The 18,693-nt window shown below is 48.6% G+C and overlaps 1 protein-coding gene across 21 annotated transcripts in view; it reads right to left on the bottom strand.

Annotated features, from left to right (window-relative positions):
• The window catches only part of Dysf (dysferlin), a 209,299-nt gene that overhangs the window by 57,347 nt on the left and 133,259 nt on the right, over positions 1-18,693 (bottom strand). For 8 of the 21 annotated variants that reach the window (XM_069988946.1, XM_069988951.1, XM_069988955.1 and 5 more), the window contains 4 exons: positions 9,919-10,020; positions 9,668-9,829; positions 8,494-8,659; positions 8,071-8,147 (listed from right to left, as the gene is read on the bottom strand). In XM_069988946.1, the coding sequence (XP_069845047.1) occupies positions 8,071-8,147; positions 8,494-8,659; positions 9,668-9,829; positions 9,919-10,020 (507 nt within the window). Of the gene's footprint in view, positions 1-3,006; positions 3,070-8,070; positions 8,148-8,493; positions 8,660-9,667; positions 9,830-9,918; positions 10,021-12,591; positions 12,634-18,693 lie in introns of all 21 variants that reach the window. The other 13 variants (XM_069988940.1, XM_069988943.1, XM_069988948.1 and 10 more) reach the window with 3 other exon arrangements.

The raw sequence follows: 18,693 nt of genomic DNA, 5'->3' as shown, positions 1-18,693 counted from the left end.
TGCAGGGGCTGGGAAGGTGGCTCAGTGGTAGAGTGCTTGCCTTGCATGCCTGAGGCCCTGGGTTCGATTCCTTAGCACCACATAAGCAAAAAGAAAAAAGCCAGAAGTGGTGCTGTGGCTCAAATGGTAGAGCGCTAGCCTTGAGCTGAAGAGCCGAGCTGGACAGTGCCGAGGCCCAGAGTTCAGGCCCCACGACCGGACCCAAAAAAGAAAAAAGAAAAAGAAAAGAAATGCAACTCAAAACAACATTGAGATACCACTTCACCCCAGTTAGAATGGCTATAATCAAGAACTCTAATAACAACAGATGCTGGAGGGGTATGGACAGAAGGGAACCTTACTGCATTGTTGGTGGGAATGTAAACCTGTTCAACCACTTTGGAAAGTAGTATGGAGGTTCCTCAAAAGACTCCACATAGAGCTCCCCTATGACCCAGCAATCCCACTTTGGGGCATTTACCTGAATGATCACAAACAAGACCATACTAAAGCTACCAGCAAAACTATGTTTATCGCAGCATTATTTACGATAGCTAAGATATGGAACCAACCCAGATGCCCCTCAGTAGATGAATGGATCAAGAAAATGTGGTATATATACACAATGGAATTCTATGCCTCCATCAGAAAGAATGGCATTGCCTCATTTGTTAGGAAATAGAAAGACTTGGAAAAAAATTATATTAAGTGATGTAAGCCAGGCGCAAAGAAACATGGGTCCCATGGTTTCATTTATTTGCAATAACTAGTATATGTCTGAGACAAGCAGAAAAGGTCAAATAAGATGATGTTAAGTGAAATGAACCCAATGTATTTATGAACCCCTAATGTATTTATAAGGTACCACTTGATTTTTTTTGTTACTTTGTATGTCTCTCCTCCATGGTATAACCCCTGTTTTCACTATATTTCACTATAATTTAGGGAGCAAAAGGGAAAAAACAAATTGTTTAAATAGGGATACAGGTAAACCCATTGTAACAATGAGATGTACAAGACACTATGTCGAAAAACGAACTTTACAATTTAGGTGGGAGGTGGGGGGAGTGGGGGGTGGCAGGGGGGATGTAGTTGTGGAGGTGGGAGGGAAGGGATGGTAGGGGAAAAACAAAGGAGGAGGCAACAATGCTTGATAAGAAATGTACTTGTTACCTTGCTCATATGATTGTAACCCCTTTGTACAGTATTTTCACAATAAAAAACTTATTAAAAACAAAAAACAAAATCAACTAACAACTGTAAAAACTAATGAAGGGACTTAATAAAGAATTAGTTTCAAAGTAAGGGTTCAAAACTATTGTTTTCCTATAGTTGAACAGTAGTGTTAGTTATTAGAAAAGAAATATTCATTGAGACCCACCAGAGAGGTCCAAAACACATAGGAATAAATTTAGGTAAGAAGCAGCTAGACTCAGCAAACTAAAATAACTCCTCTAAGGCATATAAAAAAGGACAATTGGGAGAATTAACAAATTATATGTCCAATGATAAGATGTAGTCAATTCATTTATGACATGATATTATAAAAATGATATGACTATACAAAATTGAAAAACTGGATGTGGTAGTACATTCTGTAATCTCAGCACTAAGCAGTTAGGAGGCTGATGAGAGTATCTCAAGTTCAAGGTCATCCTAGGCTACATAGTAAGACTATCTCAAACATTTTTTTTAATTTAGAAAAATATTATGCTGTGTTTTTGAATTTTAAATTGCAGATTATAAAAAGAGTATAATGTGACTTTAATTTTGTTTTAATAAGTATTCACATATACATAAAAGATGTCTAAACTGTGCTTATCTTTAATTGATAGAAATAAAGGTAGCTTCAGCTCTCTGCCCTAAATTTGTTGCTTTCCATATCTTCTACAAAAGATAAATCATAATAAAATAAAAGTAGGCATTGTTGCTAGCCATTAGTGGCTCACGTCTATAATCCTAGCCATTCAGTAGGCTGAAATTTGAGGATTGAGGTTCGAAGCCAGCCTGGACAGGAAAGTTTATGAGACTCTTACCCCCAATTAATTGCCAAAAAGCTGGAAATGGTACTGTGGTTCAAATTGGTAGAGCACTAGCCTTGAATACAAAAGCTCAAGGATAGAGTGCCCAAGCCATGAGTTCAACTCCAGGAGAGGCACACACACACACACACACACACACACACACACACACACACACACACACATACACAGAGAGAGAGAGAGAGAGAGAGAGAGAGAGAGACATCATTGCCTTCTCCTGGAAGCCCATAGTGGAATTCTGGCAGGTCTTATGTCTTATGCCTCCCCAAGCAGGTCAGGGAACCCTTTGGTCCTGAGTGTGGACCTTCATGCATATATGTTGAAAGCTCGACACCAAAATTATCATCCTGGAGGGACCCACACTCCAAAAACAACACCTGGAAAAGAGGCAGGCAGAAAGAAGCCTTGCTGGAAAATGTAAGTGCTGACCCAAATTGACCTCCCAGAACTTTCTAGGACTAGCCAGAGTTCCTCAATATCTTTCTCTCTTCTCTCCCTCCAACTTCCCACTTTCTCTCTCCCACTGTCTCTCTCTTTTACACACACACACACACACACACACACACACACACACACACACACACACACACACACACACACACACACACACACACACTCCACATGTCTGGGAATAACAAAGAACATCAGCCTGCTGTCACCCACTGAGGCGTCTTGAATCCCAAGTTGCGATCTAAGCTATAGAATGTCCTATTTCCACTGACCCATGCAGCCTCACCTGACCCCCAGCCTTCACATGGGTAAAACAGAATTCAAATCCCAGGATGCACCAGGAAGTAGAATAAGGGCATTTGTTTCTGAGACTCTGCCCTGGAGTTTTCTCCCCATCCTTCACTACTGCATGCTGGGTACATACATGTGAGCATTTTTTTTTTTGCTAAGTCTCAGGAGATACCACTTCTCTTTCCCCTCCTCTGTTCCCTTCCCCAGCCCTCAAGGAGCCCACAGATAAGTAAGCAATACATACATGAGGACTGGCTGGAGAAGACGCCATGTTAGTAGGAGCCAAACTGGACAGACCATCTGCAAGCTACAAATTAAACATTCTGGTTAGCCACAGGGTTAGAAGATCCACCTCAGGGAAGACAGGACAGCCCTGAGGGAACAGTGCCCTTGCTCTCTCCATCCAGGCACCACTCCACCAGTCATGGGAAGAATGTCCTGAGATGGACAAACCTGGCTGCATAGCCCTATAATCTGTATGACTTGAGGCAAGCACTGATCTCTCTAACATTCTCATCTGGAGAATGGGTGCAAAACCTATTTCACAGAGCAGCAGTAAGCATGAGTGAGACAAAGTTTATGCCAGTACAGCTGTAGGTGAGGCACAGAAAGAGGCTCCATCAATGCTATCTTATTTCTTTATCTCTTCTCTTGGTCCTGTCCACTTAGCTGCTCTCCCTATCTTTCCTAAATCTACAATCAGGGACAATCCTTTCATGAGCTCCTTCACTAGCTAAACCATCCATCTCTGCTGAGCAGGGCTCCTAAGTGAGGGCATATTTCTCATCCTTCTCTCCTCAAGAATCACAGCATCTCACAGCTCCCCCAGAGCCTTAAATTGGGAAAACTCAAGAATTCCATCGCCCAACCCACCATCCCTATCTTACAAATGGCAGTAGGGCCAAGGAGGGCCTCAGAGCTCGGACCAGAGACAGGGAGACTGGTTGGTCCTAGAAGAAGTTGACTGGGTTCTGTGTGGAGGCGGCAGCTTCACAGGTGGACAAGGCAAAGGCATGATTCTTGGCAGAGGGGTGGTGAGGGCAGACGACTAAAGAAACACAGCACAGCTGAGAAGGCAAACAACCCAGGAAGGAAGGCAAGGCAGTGGAGGGCAGTCCCAGAAAGGTGAGGGTGGGGCCAGAAGGGATGCAGTGTTGCAAGGCTGTCTCTTCCTCAAAACCTTGAGCAGAGGGCTCTAGGAGGTATCTACAAAGGCCAAGCTCCATGCTGACCTCACATCAACACGAGGAGGAGCCCAGGGGATACATTCCACATGGAAGAGGAAGCCTTGCTGGAAAATGGAGAGGGTTGAGGGCAATAGACCTCTTCCTGCTCAGTGCAAGGAGCATCACTGAGGGGGGAGGGGTGCACCAAACCCAGAAGCCTGAGTGGGAAGGTAGAACAGCCAATGGCAACCACCCAGGGCTGCTGGCCACATGTTGCTGGACACAGTCTAAGCCCTGGATCAAACTGGATGAACTCCATGTACAACCCCCAGCTCACCAGAGACTGGCCTGCCTCTCCTATTCTCATCCTGAACCGCACTGATGATTTATTTTTATTTTTATTTGAATACAGTTCTTTTTTAGAAAGGTAAAAGGGAAACAGGCAGTTCAGCAGAGCAAAAGGATGAAAAAATAAGGTTAAACATAGTGCTCCAAAGATCTGGTCCAGCTTCAGAAATTACACATTCCTTTTTTGAGATGTGGGCATAATTTGCTGCTCCGATTCTGGAAGTGCACTTCCACCTCCATGCTCTCCCAGAGACTATAACTAGAACACCAAGCTCAAAATTAGGCCCAGCCGGGGGACTGGGGGACTGGAGATCTGCAGCTCTGGGAACCTGAGGGCCTGGGGACCAGGAGCTTGGGGGACTAGGAGCCTAGAAGCCAGGGGATGTAAAGGTGAAGACCTAGGGTATGAGAGCCTAGGGGTATGGGTGGCTGAAGGCTTGAGGACAAGGGTTCTGGAGGCCTAGCAATCAAGGAGCCTGGGACCCAAAGGCCTTGGAATGAGAAAACCTAGGGCCTGAGATCCTGGAAAGCAGGGAATTACTGGGGTGTAAGGGCATGCCAGTCCTTGTACCTCAGCCCACAGGCATGAGGAGCAGGTCTATGCTGCCTTCCAAGGATCTTCCAGACCAGCCTGTCAAGTGTCTCCTTGCAAACTTCCATGCCCAATGTATATTCACATACATTACCTCTAATACACACATGTATATATACACATACACTACCTATCACAAACACACACACACACTCACACACACACACACACACACACACACACACACACACACACACACACACACACACACACACACATATACCACTCCCAAGCTATCAGTCTGAAACCTATACAGCAGTCAGCCACACAGAGTGTCTCATCCAAGCCTTCATAGCCTCCACCCACTCAGAATCTCCTTAGCCCCAGTACAATCCAGAAGGCCAAGTTGATAGATCTGTCTTATATATCCAGAACTGACCACTCGACACAAACCAAGACACTACTGGCCACCTGAGTTCTGCCCTGAGTTCCAGCTGTGGCTGGAACATTGAGTTTCAGGTGACATTTTTCATCTGTGTGGTAGACTCCTCTTAGGACCTGGCAGTGGATGGGAAGAAGGCTTCTTGGACAGAGAGAAGATATAACTAAGGGAAGAAAAGAAGGCAGAATCTGGCAAGAATGGGAATTGGCTTGGAAGGAGCCCAAGGCTGGGACCATAGCCAAGACTTAGTGTACAACCAGAGGTGTGGCATCAACTATAAGAATGAAACATAGGCTGGACAAGCAGAAGCCAGGAAAAATCCCTATCTGTCAGACTTCTTGTGCCTCCAGTCCCTAGAGGCCAGGTCCTTTCATTTTATCTACAGAGGAAGAAGAACAGGGAAAGAGTGCTTGGCCAAAGGAACTGGAGCCCTCTGTACCTAGATCAACCTTGGAGGAGTCCCCGGTCCTCCACTAGGCCAGGGGTTACAAATGGGAGATGGAGGAGTGAGAGACAGAGAGATGGAAAATCTGGATCATTCAAGCCAGATCAATAGATGTCAGAGAAAAACAGTATACAAAATCAGACTCCACACCATAGACTTCTCTAGACAGTCAGGCCCGAGGAGGCCAGTCTAAATTTGAGGCTGAACTTGGAGCTCCTTCAGAATTAGACAGTAAGGGTAGGGCCCAAAATTGCTCCATCAGAACAGGCTGGTCTTACTTCCTCCTCTTCCTGTCCACTGACCAGGTGAGGTTGGGCCCTCCCTCTATGACACACCTCCAGGATCCCAACTCCCATTGGCCACCCTTCTTCCTTGCCAGCAGGTCTAGCAAGAATGGCCATGCATTCCCACAAAGAACACAGGCCTGGCTATGGCTCAGACCCCAGCCCCAGTTCCCTCGTGTCAACACCGGGAGGAGGTCCAGCCTGGGCCTCCTCACTGTCTGCCTCTGGCTGTTTGTAGCCAGCAGGACCCAAAATAAAGGGAACTCTGCATCTGAGTCTGTAGACACTTTAAGGGCAGCACATAGAGAACGGAAATCCTGCTGGGCAAGCACTGCACTTCCCTGCTGTCTCAGACAGGCCCATCAAGGGGGTGGAACACAGGAGCTAGGACCAGGCAATCCAGAGTTTGGGGCTAATTCAGCTATAAACACTCAACCAGGCCAGAGGCACAGTGTGGAGTTTAGCTACCGTTCATGCAGAACCATCTGAAATTTCCACTTGGCCTTTGAGTTTTGCTTTCAGACTCATCCAGACAGTGGGCATGTCATCTCTTTCCACCCATCCCTCACTTATCCATATTTGCCTGTCCAGACAGACTCACTGAACACCTTCTCTAAGTCAGGCCCTGTGCTGGACAATAAGGGTATAAAGAGAATGACAATCCAGTTGTGTTCTGAACTCAGTCCATGGAAGATGTTGAGACTGACAGATACACAGGACCTGGGGAGTGGGTGCAGTGGTCAAGATCCTGTAGGAGAAGAGTAGGAGCCAGGGAAGACACCTACATTGAGGCTTAAAGAATGAGGAGTCAGGCCACAGAACAGGACAAAGTTTTCCTCAGCAGAAGGAAGGAAGGACAGAGACCTGAAAGCCATGAAGGGGCTGGGAGATGAGGGCTCAGGGCTTTGGTGACTTCTTATATTCTCAGTAAAACTACAGAACAAGATCACTACCCTCAGCAGTCACGAGGCTACAGAACTGAACGCTGGAGATGCTCTGTTGGCAATTGACAGAAAGATGGGAGGGTGAGAAAGAGGAAGAAAGCACCCTAAATGTCAGAGGGAAGCCCTGCATACACATGGCCAGGCGTAATTTTACAAGTGAGGCCTCCCATCCTGAAGCTAACCCAGCACCTAGGTTTGTTCTCTCCCTCTTACGGCACAGGATGGATGGATGAAGAATATAGAGCACTCCAGATAATGCCACTATCCTGGGTAAATCAACAGGTGGTAGCCTGAGGACACAGTGCTGCCTACTAGGCTGGGAGGAGGTGTTTTCCCCCCCAGGGTTCCAGGAAGTGCTAGAAATCTGGGGTAACAGAATGTGGAGCTCGCAATGTGCAAAGGAAGGTGAGGGCTTAAACAGTGAGTTCAAGGCTAGTGCTCATTTCTCTATCCCTACCATAGGAAGGACCAGGTGGACACAGCCCTATGGGATCCAGAGCCCCTCTTGGGCCCAAGATGGGGACAATGCTGTCCCTGGGTAGAAGATGCCACAGACAGCCAGTCACAACTTTTTCACTGCAGCTAGGTCACCAGTGGACTAAGTTCCCTCCAGTCTGGAGCCTTTTCATGTCCTTCCTGTTCCTTTACCTTCTTTTTCCTGAGGGCATGGGACAAGATGCACCAGTGGCCTAGGCATCGTCTTTCTAAACTGCCTCCAAAATGCCACCAAATACAAACCCATGGAAAAAATCTCCCCCCATTTGCTCCAATAAGGGGACTGCCCAGGTTAGGGTAGTTAGGGCTGGAACACCCCAAGACTCCAACATTTCCTCTCATCTGCCTTCTCTTTCATTTGTTTCCCTACCCTGATTTGCTGAGTAAACACCCTCAACATGACCCTAAGATAAAGAGGCCCAAGAAAAAAAGGTTGGTAATCTTACCCTGAAGACCACTCAGCCCCTCTTTCAACAGAACTGAATCTAATCCCCAGCCAGATTCTTTTACTTGTGGCACCCATCCCACCCCTACCCCCAGAGTGTGAAGGGAGATGTTTCATCATGGCTGCATTGTAGTGAAGCCAGAATGAGATGAGGAGCAGAGGGAGAAGGGAAGATCGAAGGAGCCTCTCCCCTAGGACCCAACATACCTGGATGGGGATGAGGGGTTCCTTGTCATCAATGTCAATGAGCACGTCTTCTCCAGGGCTGAGTAAACTCACATCATCTGTAGGAAGAGTGGTGTCCAGGCCTGTGGTGAGCTCCATTAGGATGCTGCCATAGGACCCCTGAGGATTTTCACACTTCTCCTACCTGGTCCTTCCCTCTCCTGTTTCTTTCTATCCCATCTTGCCCCACATTCCCAATTCTCTCTTCCTCTCCTCACAAATCTCACTCCCTCTCATTGCCTCCTTAACATTTGCTTCCCCTTACCTCTTCCCACTGTCCCCCATTCCAACCACTGCTCCTCAACTCCTCCAAATATGAGTTGCCTGCTCCAAGTGTCCACTCCTGAGGAAGGGGAAGGACCTACCTCTGGTGTAGCTGAGCAAAAGCCACTGTTCACTCCCTACCTGGGCCAGCATGAGGGGACGGACTCTCAGCTGAATAGGGGTCACATAGGAAACTCTCCAGGGAGCGGATAGTACACTGGCCCACCACAGGCCGGCGGCCAAACTGACGGTTATCAATGACCTTGACCACGATGGGGGGACAGTAGAGTTCCTCCCTGGGCAGCATCTAGAGGAGGAAAAAGCATGCTGTTCTGGATACCAACCTGAGCCCATCTCTGGGAAGTCTCAGGAAAGGAAGTAAAGAGGGCTCTTCACCATAGGATCAAGGAGCAGAAAATGCCTGTAAACCCAGACTATCACCAAGAGCCAGAAATCCAAAATGGCTGTTGGCCTAGTGTAGGAGCTGAGGGCACACAACTTTCTGCTGGCTTCTTCATGCTACATGAAGAGGCTGGCTTCCCCCATAGCCAACACACTCAGCTCAGCCTGAAGTCTGAGCAAATTGACTTTCCCTGAACTCTCACTGGCTGAGGAGGGGGAGAGGAGAGTTGGCCCAGGACTCAAGATTTCTTGCAGACAGTCCCCCCCAAGTGGATACTCAGGAGTTGGCTTACAGACCCAGATTTTTCTCCCCCCACCCCAAATGTACTTTGAACACAACTTGAAATAATTTATATGCTCTCCTTCAGTGGCGGCTTTGGCTCAGCCAAGAGGAGGCTCCTGTTGACAGCCACTGGGCCTGGAATTTCTATAGAGCTTTCATCTTGCAAACTGTCATCTCGCAAACTGTTTTCCTTTCCTTAGACCTGCCTTACACTGGCCACTAGACACAGGCAATCCAGAGAGCTGGAGAGGGCTGAGGGGGGGGGGGGGGGAACGCAAGGGCGGAGCTCCTCTGCCAGGCCTAGGCTGGGAGTCTCTAATAGGTCAGAGTTTGTAAGGTCCCTTGGGGGAACCCCAGGGATCAAACCTGTCCTGGAAAGAAAAACAGCCCTGGAATGGCTTCTGGGAGAGGAGGGGTCCTCTGATCCAGAGCTGGGCAGAAGAGAGCTAGCTAACTCCATTTGTGCTGCTCATAGGGCAGCACAAGCATTTCCTCCTTGTTGTTGCAGAAAAATGATGTGCTGGGAGCCTACAGGTAATTGGAGCTCAGCCCCTAGGATGCCCAAGGCCATGAAAACATCTAGCCCTCTGGACTCCAGAAGGGGACAGAAAATAGGGAAATGGGGCTCACCACTTCCATGAAGAGAGTGCAGATGTCAAAATTGGGGTTCTTCCGGAGGTTTCTGATGACACAAGACTGAACTGTCTGCCCCCCACACTCCACTACAAGGCTGGGGGACGAAATACTGGCCATCTGGTAGCTCTTCATATTCCGCAGGCCCCATGCCAGGATCTGAGGACAGGGGATGAGGACAGTGTCAGGGACAGGAAGGGAAATAGGCAGGCTGCCCCAAAGCCACCCCAACCCAGGGCCAGACTCACCTCAATGGCAGTGCGCTGCAGAACTGGCTTGATGTTCTGGGGAACCATGTAGATGTTGGCCTCCCTCTGAGGTGGTGGATAGGGCAGGTCTGTGTCATCCGACTGTAGCAAGTAGCACAGAGACAAAAGTGGCAGGAAGATCAAGCAAAGATGTAAGAGAAAAGAGAGACAGGATGGAACACGGTGACATGCATTGAGAGACATAGGAACAGAAAGATGCAGACCCAGAGGTGGGCAAACAGGCAGTACAAAGTCCACTTTTGCCAGGCACCCATCTCCAGGATTCACAAATCCTCACAGTCATCCCTCCTCCCATAGTTCAGGTTTTGAGAACCTGCTACACACACACTCTACACTCTCTCTCTGTCTCTGTCTCTGTCTCTCTCTCTGTCTCTCTGTCTCTCTCTCTCTGTCTCTCTCTCTCTGTCTCTCTCTCTCTCTCTCTCGCACACACACACACACACACACACACACACACACACACTCCATCCTAGCACATCCACTTCAGCCTCTGTTACCCATTGCCTCTCCTGCCCCTTGACTTTGACTCAACTGGATTATCATCCCCTTACCCAGATACTTCCAGCCCAAACCCCACCCCTCACTTCTATGTTCTGTGAGAACAGAACATGTACACTGGAAAAACAGAGAAGCGGAGAAATGAGAGGAGACATCACCACAGCTCCGGGAGAGGCTCCCTCCATACCACAGAGCAGGGATAAGACAGACACCTGTCAACTCTGGCCTACTAACAATTTCCCAGAAAATCTTGAGCAGGAACCCCACCCCTACATCCATGGTCACAGAGAGCTACATGGAGGAGGAGGGCAAGAGAGGTGGGGTTACCTCCATTAGTTAACTATGACTGCGGAAGTTAGAAGCAAACATTGTGCAGGAACCATACCTCCACCAGTCATGAAGTTACATCATTTTCCTTTCTTGAACTCATTTGATCTATAAATAATGGTTAGTAAAAGTCACCTATCTCTAGCCATTAGTGTGAGGGCAATTAAAGCAAAATTTCCTTTTCTTTTAAGACTCTACTTCCATGTCAGAAGTCTCATATTTTACAAGTCTAATAGGACAAGACCCTTGACTGCCACCTACTGGAAAATTTTTATAATAATACAAATATATGGTATCTATGTTAGACATTGCACCTTCTTTGGCCCAGTGCCTTTGTGTAATGCTCAACTTGCTCCACCTCCATACACAGAGCCCTTGACATCGAGAAAAAGTAAAATTATAATTAAAGGGACTGTTCTGGATATTTTACAGAGCTGGCTGGCCATAATCTTATTTAATAAACAATGGGATCATTGGATTCATTCTCTAAGTGACTTGCTTTAGGCTTCTTCTGAAAGAATGGTAAATATATGTTCAAGTGCTCTGACATAGAGGATGTGGGGGGAGGTTGGAACAAAAAAGACTACTGCTTTCTCCTGTCTCCATAAGATTTCAACCATCTCTCCTGTCCATTGGCCTCCTGATGACAGATATATTTCCCTGACCTAGAGCAAGGAGCATCTCAGTTCTAGAATTAGCCAAACCGGATTCCAGAGCCAGCTCCACCACTTCTTAGCTATGTGACGCTAGCAGATTACTCAACCTGTGACTCAGCACCATCAAAGAGATGGAGGATAACAAGATTTATGGAGGTGCCTTGAGAACTCAATGAGAAAAGGAACATAAGGATGACCTGGCACAGTACACAGAGGGTGTTTAATAATTGGTAGTAGGTGTAATTGTTCCTATTACTGTCAGTGCCATTGTTTTTGTCATTGGCATTAGTGTTGCTCTTGCTGAGGTGACTTGAGGAGAACTGGGCTACCCAGAGCATCATTCAGAACAACACTGGCTTTATAACTATCCCTAGTCACCAGGACACAAAGTTGGAACTGGTTACTTTCCTCCAGGCCCAGCCTCAGATTGACATGATGTAAGAATCACTTACATGTTTGACTTCCCAGGCAGGGTTATGGGCAGGACGCGCACTTCCAGAGGTACCATGCTTCACCCATCATGGTCCCCAGGAAAGTTGTCTCAGAGGGTGGAAACTCGACCTACACAGCTGCCACAGTGGCCTGGCTGCTAAAGGGACCCCTGGTTTCATGTCCTCCCAAGCTCTCTAAGGCTACCAGCTTCAGGTGGCTGTGCATCCAGAGTGACTGCCTTAAAGGAAGGGCTGTACCTCAAGGACCATTTGTGGCCTGTTCTTGGACTCTAGTGGCTGATAGCCAGCCCACTGTGGGACCAAGACCAAAGGGAGCAAATAGCAGGAACAAGGGAAGGAACAAGTTCCTCTCGAGTGGGAGGCAGAAAGTCTGTTTCTTTTCACAGGGTAGTGACTGACATTTTTTGAAAGTCACCAAGGAAAATTCATTAATACCTTGCTCTCAGAACATATTTATCAGGGGCTGGGAAGGTGGCTCCGTGGTAGAGCGCTTGCCTCGCATGCTCGAGGCCCTGGGTTCGATTGCTCAGCACCACATAAGCAAAAAAAAGAACATATTTATCCTTCATGTCCATGTTCTAGACTTCTTGCCTAGCTCCCTCAAGCTCTGTGATAATGAGGTCCTCTCTGAATGCTAAGGATCCGGTTCCCCACGGCTTTGCCTTGAACCCTCACCCTGAAGACAGAGCAAAGCCCTGCAGCAATGTAAGTGCTAGTACCGTCTGCAGAAGGCCCTGGAGGAAGAAGGCAGGAGCACACAGCTGTGGAGCACCAAGTCCACGGAGGCAGAAGGAAGAGAAGCAGAGACAGAGATTAGAGGTGTATCCTCAGCACACGGCACCATGTTCATCCACCACACTGTTCCCACTCCCAGGACACACCTGCCTTATGCCATTTGGTGTTAACTGCGTGGGATCCCCATCTGTGTGACCCCTGGACTCCCATTGCCCAGCCTGAAAACTGTCCCTTCAGTCCTCTGCCCCCACTCCCAGCACTGCACAGACTACACTGCATCTTGGTATCTGCAGCTACTGCTGCACATGCTCTCCTGCATGCTCTCCCTGAATCCCATCTCTCCCAGTCCTTTCCGCTCTTCATGTTGTTGCCTGATCTTGCCTTCCCAGCACATGGCTGTCTACTCCATCCACACCATTTCCTCTGGGTTGTCTGAGGGAGCCATCCCTCCTTCTCTTCTCTCTCTTCCTGTCTTCTCTCATTACCCCGCACTCTGCCAGCAAACTTCTCTTTCCAAAGTCAACCATTATCTCCTGAGCTCAGCCCAAAGGACACTTGTTCAGTCCTCAACAGCATCTGCCCAGCTGACCTTAGTCTCTCTTGGATTCTATACTGCAGGGCCACTGCTACTCTGAGGCTGAGTCTCCCTGGCAACCTCCTCCTCTTCCTCCACAACCCTACAAAGCCAGGACTCCTTAGATCTCATAGGCTTTCTGCTCCTGATTCTCTCTCCTAAATCCAGACACCCCCCACCCTGCACCCTAGCATCTTTATTCTCAGTTCATCCATGTGTCCTACTAGCTTCTCATACTGAACTTGTCCCAAAGTGCATTCTTTTTTATGTTTTTTTAATTGTAAAAATGCTATACAGAGGGGTTACAGTTACATGAGCAAGGTAATGAGCACATTTCCCATTGGGCATTGTTGCCTCCTCCTTTGTTTTCCAAAGTGCAATCTTGATCTCCCCTACCCCATTAAAAATAAAACTGCTTCTTTCAAATGCCATCCCAAAGACTGGCCCCACCTAGACAACCAGTCCATAAATAAATCAAAACAAAAACCCAATACCATACCACCCTTGGCTCCTCCTCTCTTCGCCACTACGTCTACTTGACCACCAATCATTGGAGATTTAAGTCCTTAATTGACTCTCTCCCTCCCATTCTCTCCCTCCCTCCCTCATTTTTTCTCTCCCTCCCTCCTTCCCTCCCGTCATCTGTTTTCTTTCCTTGGTTCAAGTGAGTACCTCCCAAGCCTGAACTGGCCAGCCTCACTCCTCACTGGCTTCCTGACATCTGATTTTGCACACTCCTTCCCAGCTCCCAATGCACACTGTGTTCTGCAGCCAGGATGATCTTTCTAAAACTCTCACTCCCCACTTAAGGCCCTATAAGTCTTGCCCTATAAGTCTCAGGGCGAATGCACTCTTCAACATGGCCTTGAGGACTACTCATCTTCCTGCTCCTTCAGACTCCTCCAACCACATCTCTCACCACATATATTTCCTTTCGAGAGCCCTGAATAGTGACAAGCCACCTCCCTAGAGAGGCTCAATCTTCGACAACTCTAGCAGGTGGCAGGCAGCACCATGCTTTCATTCACATTGAGGCTTGCAGTTCACTGTTGCTCCATGTGGGATATAGTTCTATTCCACTTCATGGGCTACCTCCTGCCTGGATGTCAAACGTCCCTGGTGCCCGGAGCTCAAAATGTAAGCACCTTTGAAAAGACACATCAGACACCCTGGACCACTGTGTTCCCTTGACTGTGCACCTGGTTACACCAGCAGTTCTGTACACGAGGGTCATAACTAAATTCATCAAATAAAAAAATACTCAGAATGGATAACTTAAGGAAGGGAGGGAGGAGGGGAGGAGGAAAGGCAGGAAAGAGGAAAGGAGAGAGAGAGGGTAGCCAGTGTAATAGTGAGTGCAGTAGTACCTCAAGAAATGACTCTTGCTGGGGAATGCTCCAGGTAGAGCACTTGATTAGCATAGGTAATCCCTGAATTCCAACCTCAGGAATAGAAGGAAGGGAGGGAAGGAGGGAGGGAGGGAAAGAGAAAGAAAAGAAAAAGAAAGAAGGAAGGGAGAGAGGGAGGGAGGGAGGGCTGGTGGGAGGGAGGGAGGGAAAGAGAAAGAAAAGAAAAGAAAGAAAAAGAAATAAAGAAAGAGAGAGAGGAGGGAGGGAGGGAGGGAGGGAAGGAGGGAGGGAGATAAAGAGAGAAGAGGGGGAGGAGGAAAAAGGAGGGTGAATGGGAAGGAGGAAGAAAGGGAAAGAGGGAGTGAGAGAGGGAGTCTTTGCTCCCATCTGCCCCAGCCAGTCTTTGGTCCTCCTAGTGCCTGCTCCCTGATCCCTTTCTGAAAAACTTCCTACACTGCCTTTCTGAATCTAGCACACTTTTCTCAGAGAGTTTAAGAGGGATAGATTTCAAGATGGCTCTCCATCTGCCAGGAAATTTCCTCAAAGACTCTAGAAACTTCTCAAACCTCTTCTGTCTGATATCTTTGATATATTTTAACCTAACTGATCCTGCACCTTTCCTTCTGCGATCCAATTCCTATGGTGCAAACATGTTCAGTCATCTCATACATAGGAAGATTCCAGAAACCTTGACCAGACAGCAAGCTCCCAGCCTGTCTCTCAACTGCTCTCTGGTTCCACCTACCTGAAGGGTTCCATACATTCCCTCCAGAATAGTAATCCTCACTGAAGTTGCTGTGACCCTGATCAGAACTGGGGGAGAGATGCAGGCTGCAGGTGTAATGGGGACACCTGATTCTGTCCTCTGGGTGATGGAGACTCTGCCATATTTAACTAACCCCTTTCTCCCCTGCTCTAAATGCAGGGCACACCTGAGTTCTCACACAGACTGCATCTACTAGTGGGCAGGGTGTTTCATCAAGCCAGTTCCAACCAAGGCCACCAAGAACAATAGAGGCTTTCTCTCCATCAAGCAGACACCACCTTTAAGTCCCCTTTATGTACTGCCTTATGGCCAGTCCAGCACTGGGAGCTGAGGCCCTGAGCCATGAGGAGAGCACCCCTCTGTCTAGTGACACCCCCCCCATACACACACACTAGACAGATATTCCTTTCCAGGGCAGGGGAAGTGTCGACAAGCTTCTCCAGCCACCTAGACTGCCCTGTCACCAGTAGCCCATAGACCTCCCACCTCCTGTGGCGGGAGACAGCAAGGAGACCCTCTGGACATACACATCCCAGTTCCTCAGGGAGCTCCAGGCAGGGGGCAGCCAGGCAGGCTGGGAGGGCTCCATTGTCTGCATGCCCCACCCAGCTCGTTAGGAACAACATGTTGCTCTAATTACACTTCCCAGGAAAAATAGTGTTTCAAATTAAGGCCTTGGGGGAGGAGGAGGGGGATGGGGACCACTGGGTTTTTTATCCTGATTGCAAAACAGTGATTTTTTTTCTTTCTAGTGTTTGTAAGGGTGCAAAGAGACTACCTCCAGCGTATCACAGAATAAACGACATACAACCTGTCATCTGGATTGGGAAAGGTGAACAGGGCGGCAGCTGGTTGGCACTTCAGTGGCAATGAAGCCAGCCAGGAAGCATACAAAGCCTTCCACTGGGGCATCCCCTGCCACGGAGCAGAAGAGACAGAACCACACCCCCTGGATGGTGGAACCTCAAAGCCCTGGGGGTCTTCCTCTATATGCATTCCACTTCACAGGGGCCCTGCTTGTAAGGAGCTCACCAGCAACTCCCCGGCCATGTGTGCATGTGCGTGTGTTCTCAAGAGTGTACACGCGCGTGCGACGTGCTCACACGTGCATGCACACACCCTCCATTTCTCAGGAAATCTAAAATTGCAATTTGTTTGAACTCATTCCCCCTTGGCAGCATGGACCGCCTTTGTTCTCCAGACAAAAAAGGAAAGGAACGAGACAGGGACTCAGAAGAGGCGGGAGAAGGAGGGAGATGGGCCAGGGAGTACAGAGAGGAAGGGTGAAATGGGAAGGGGAGGATGGGAAGAGATTCAGAAAAAGAGCAAAAGACAAAGGCAAAAAGACAGGCAGGTTGGGAGAGCAGAAAGAAGCCACTCCTTCCATCTACTCTCTGGTGTTAAGGACCCAGGCCTCCAACACAATGCAACAGTCCACTTTCCCAAGAGCCCCAGAGAGGAACTTTCAGGATGGACAGAGCCTAAAAGAGGGATACTCTCGCTCATCAAGCTGAGGCTGGAATGTACTCCAGATTCAAGGAATCTAAAGTGCTCGGTACCCCTCCCCCACCCTCTCTGCCAATCCTGGCTTCAAAAGCTAGTTCAGTGTCTCTTCTTCCAGGAGGCCAGTCCACAAGCCCTCTGCCAGGGCAACCAGCATTATATCTCACTCATGGGCATTGTAGCTTCTATACAGATGCATGTGAATCTCTATACCTGGCTGAGTTAGAGGAGAGTTGCTTCCCACTGGAGGGGTCTTTAGATTGCTGATCCAAGTTGTTTCTCCTGACCACACCCCAGCCACCCCCACTGGAGGCTGGACCTCTATCACTGCAACTGTCTCAATCATCACTTAGCTAGGCTCTCCCAGTAACTCCTTAATCCCTCACCTGTCCCCACTCCAGACTTCCCAGAGCTCCCATTACCAGTGAGGAGGCTGGAATACAGGGAGAGTCTAGAACACAGGCTGGGGGTCTGTGAGAGGCTGAATGGCAACATAAGGCAGGAGGTAGGATGTAGCAAAAAAGAAAAACCCTACCAGGGTGTCAGGCCTTCCTGTGGAACCTCTTGGCTTCCACCCAGCTCTTTGGGCATCTTTTGTCAGTCATGGGGCTTGAATTCTGGGCCTGGGTGCTGTCCCTGAGCTCTTCAGCTCAAAGCTAGCTCTGTACGACTTGAGCCACAGCGCCATTTACAGTTTTCTGGTGGTTTATTGGAGATAAGAATCTCATGGACTTTCCTGCCCGGAATGGCTTTGATCCTAGATCCTCAGATCTCAGCCTCCTGAGTAGCTAGGATTACAGGCAAGAGCCATCGGCTCCCAGCCTCTTTTTGGAATCTTAAAGTCAAACAGCACCCAGAGTCTTGACTTGGACTCAGCCTTCTAGTGAGAGAGAAATGAGCTGAGCTACTGGCCATAGCTGGATTGAACACCCCCTAGGGATGAAGGCAATCACAGGTCATTTTGTAGGGTTGTCCCCTGAATCAGATGATACACTCCTCATATTCTACTGGGCCTCAGACCTTTTGAACCTGTGGCTCAGACCAACCCTGTGTCCAGGAGACCCCCAGGACTGCTTCTCTCCCAGCCCTGCTGACCACAAAAGGCCTCAGTCTGTGGCCTGGCTGGCCCTAGTAGGACACTTGGCTTTCTCTAGGTCTGGCCCCAAACTACAATTTTGATTTGCTTCCTGACAACCAGACCACAGCCAGATCCCTGCTCTCAGAATCTGAGCCTTTGCCGTTATATATGACAAATCTAGTTATTAAGGATTTTAGCTTCTTTTTTTTGTTGTTGTTTAATAACCCATCCCTGGGCTGGGTCTTCTTTAGAGCAGGCTGTGGGTTTTGGCCACAGAGTGCTCTCAATCAAGAGTGAGGGCTCTGTGCTGCTTCCCTGGACAGGACTCTGCCTCCCTTTCCAAACGGCAGTCTTTCGCAACTGCAGCCAGAAGCAGGAGGCTGCCTGTCAGGCGCAATTATGGCCAGCTCACTTGGCGGACCCCACCTTGGTCTGGGAGCAAAAGGAAGTGAGGTAAGAGGCGCAGGGCCTTCAGATCCCACATCCTGATCCTGAGCTTCGAGTCCAAATGTACTGAAAATGTCAAATGGTGTCCGCTCCCAGGCTGGGGATTCCCTGATTGCAGGAAGTGGCTGCCCTTTCCCCAGTTCACCCAGGGCTCTCCTTCCTGTCTCCCTGCCCCACTCCCAACCCCAGCTCACCCATAACCAGGATCCTCACAGATGCCCCTCACCCTCGGGGATGTGGTCTATTTTGTTAAGATGCAAACTCCAAACTTCTTCAGTTCCCAACGACCCGCAGCACTTCCCTTCTGGGACCCTGTATTATGTCTTAGCTCCATGGACCAACCACACATTTACCATCTTCTTCCTAAGT

This window comes from Dipodomys merriami, unplaced genomic scaffold (assembly GCF_024711535.1).
Source record: "Dipodomys merriami isolate MVZ:Mamm:240054 unplaced genomic scaffold, mDipMer1.0.p SCAF_37, whole genome shotgun sequence".
NCBI classification, from domain to species: domain Eukaryota; kingdom Metazoa; phylum Chordata; class Mammalia; order Rodentia; family Heteromyidae; genus Dipodomys; species Dipodomys merriami.
Note: the sequence above shows the minus strand (reverse complement) of the source record. Positions and strands in the feature narration are given on the sequence as shown.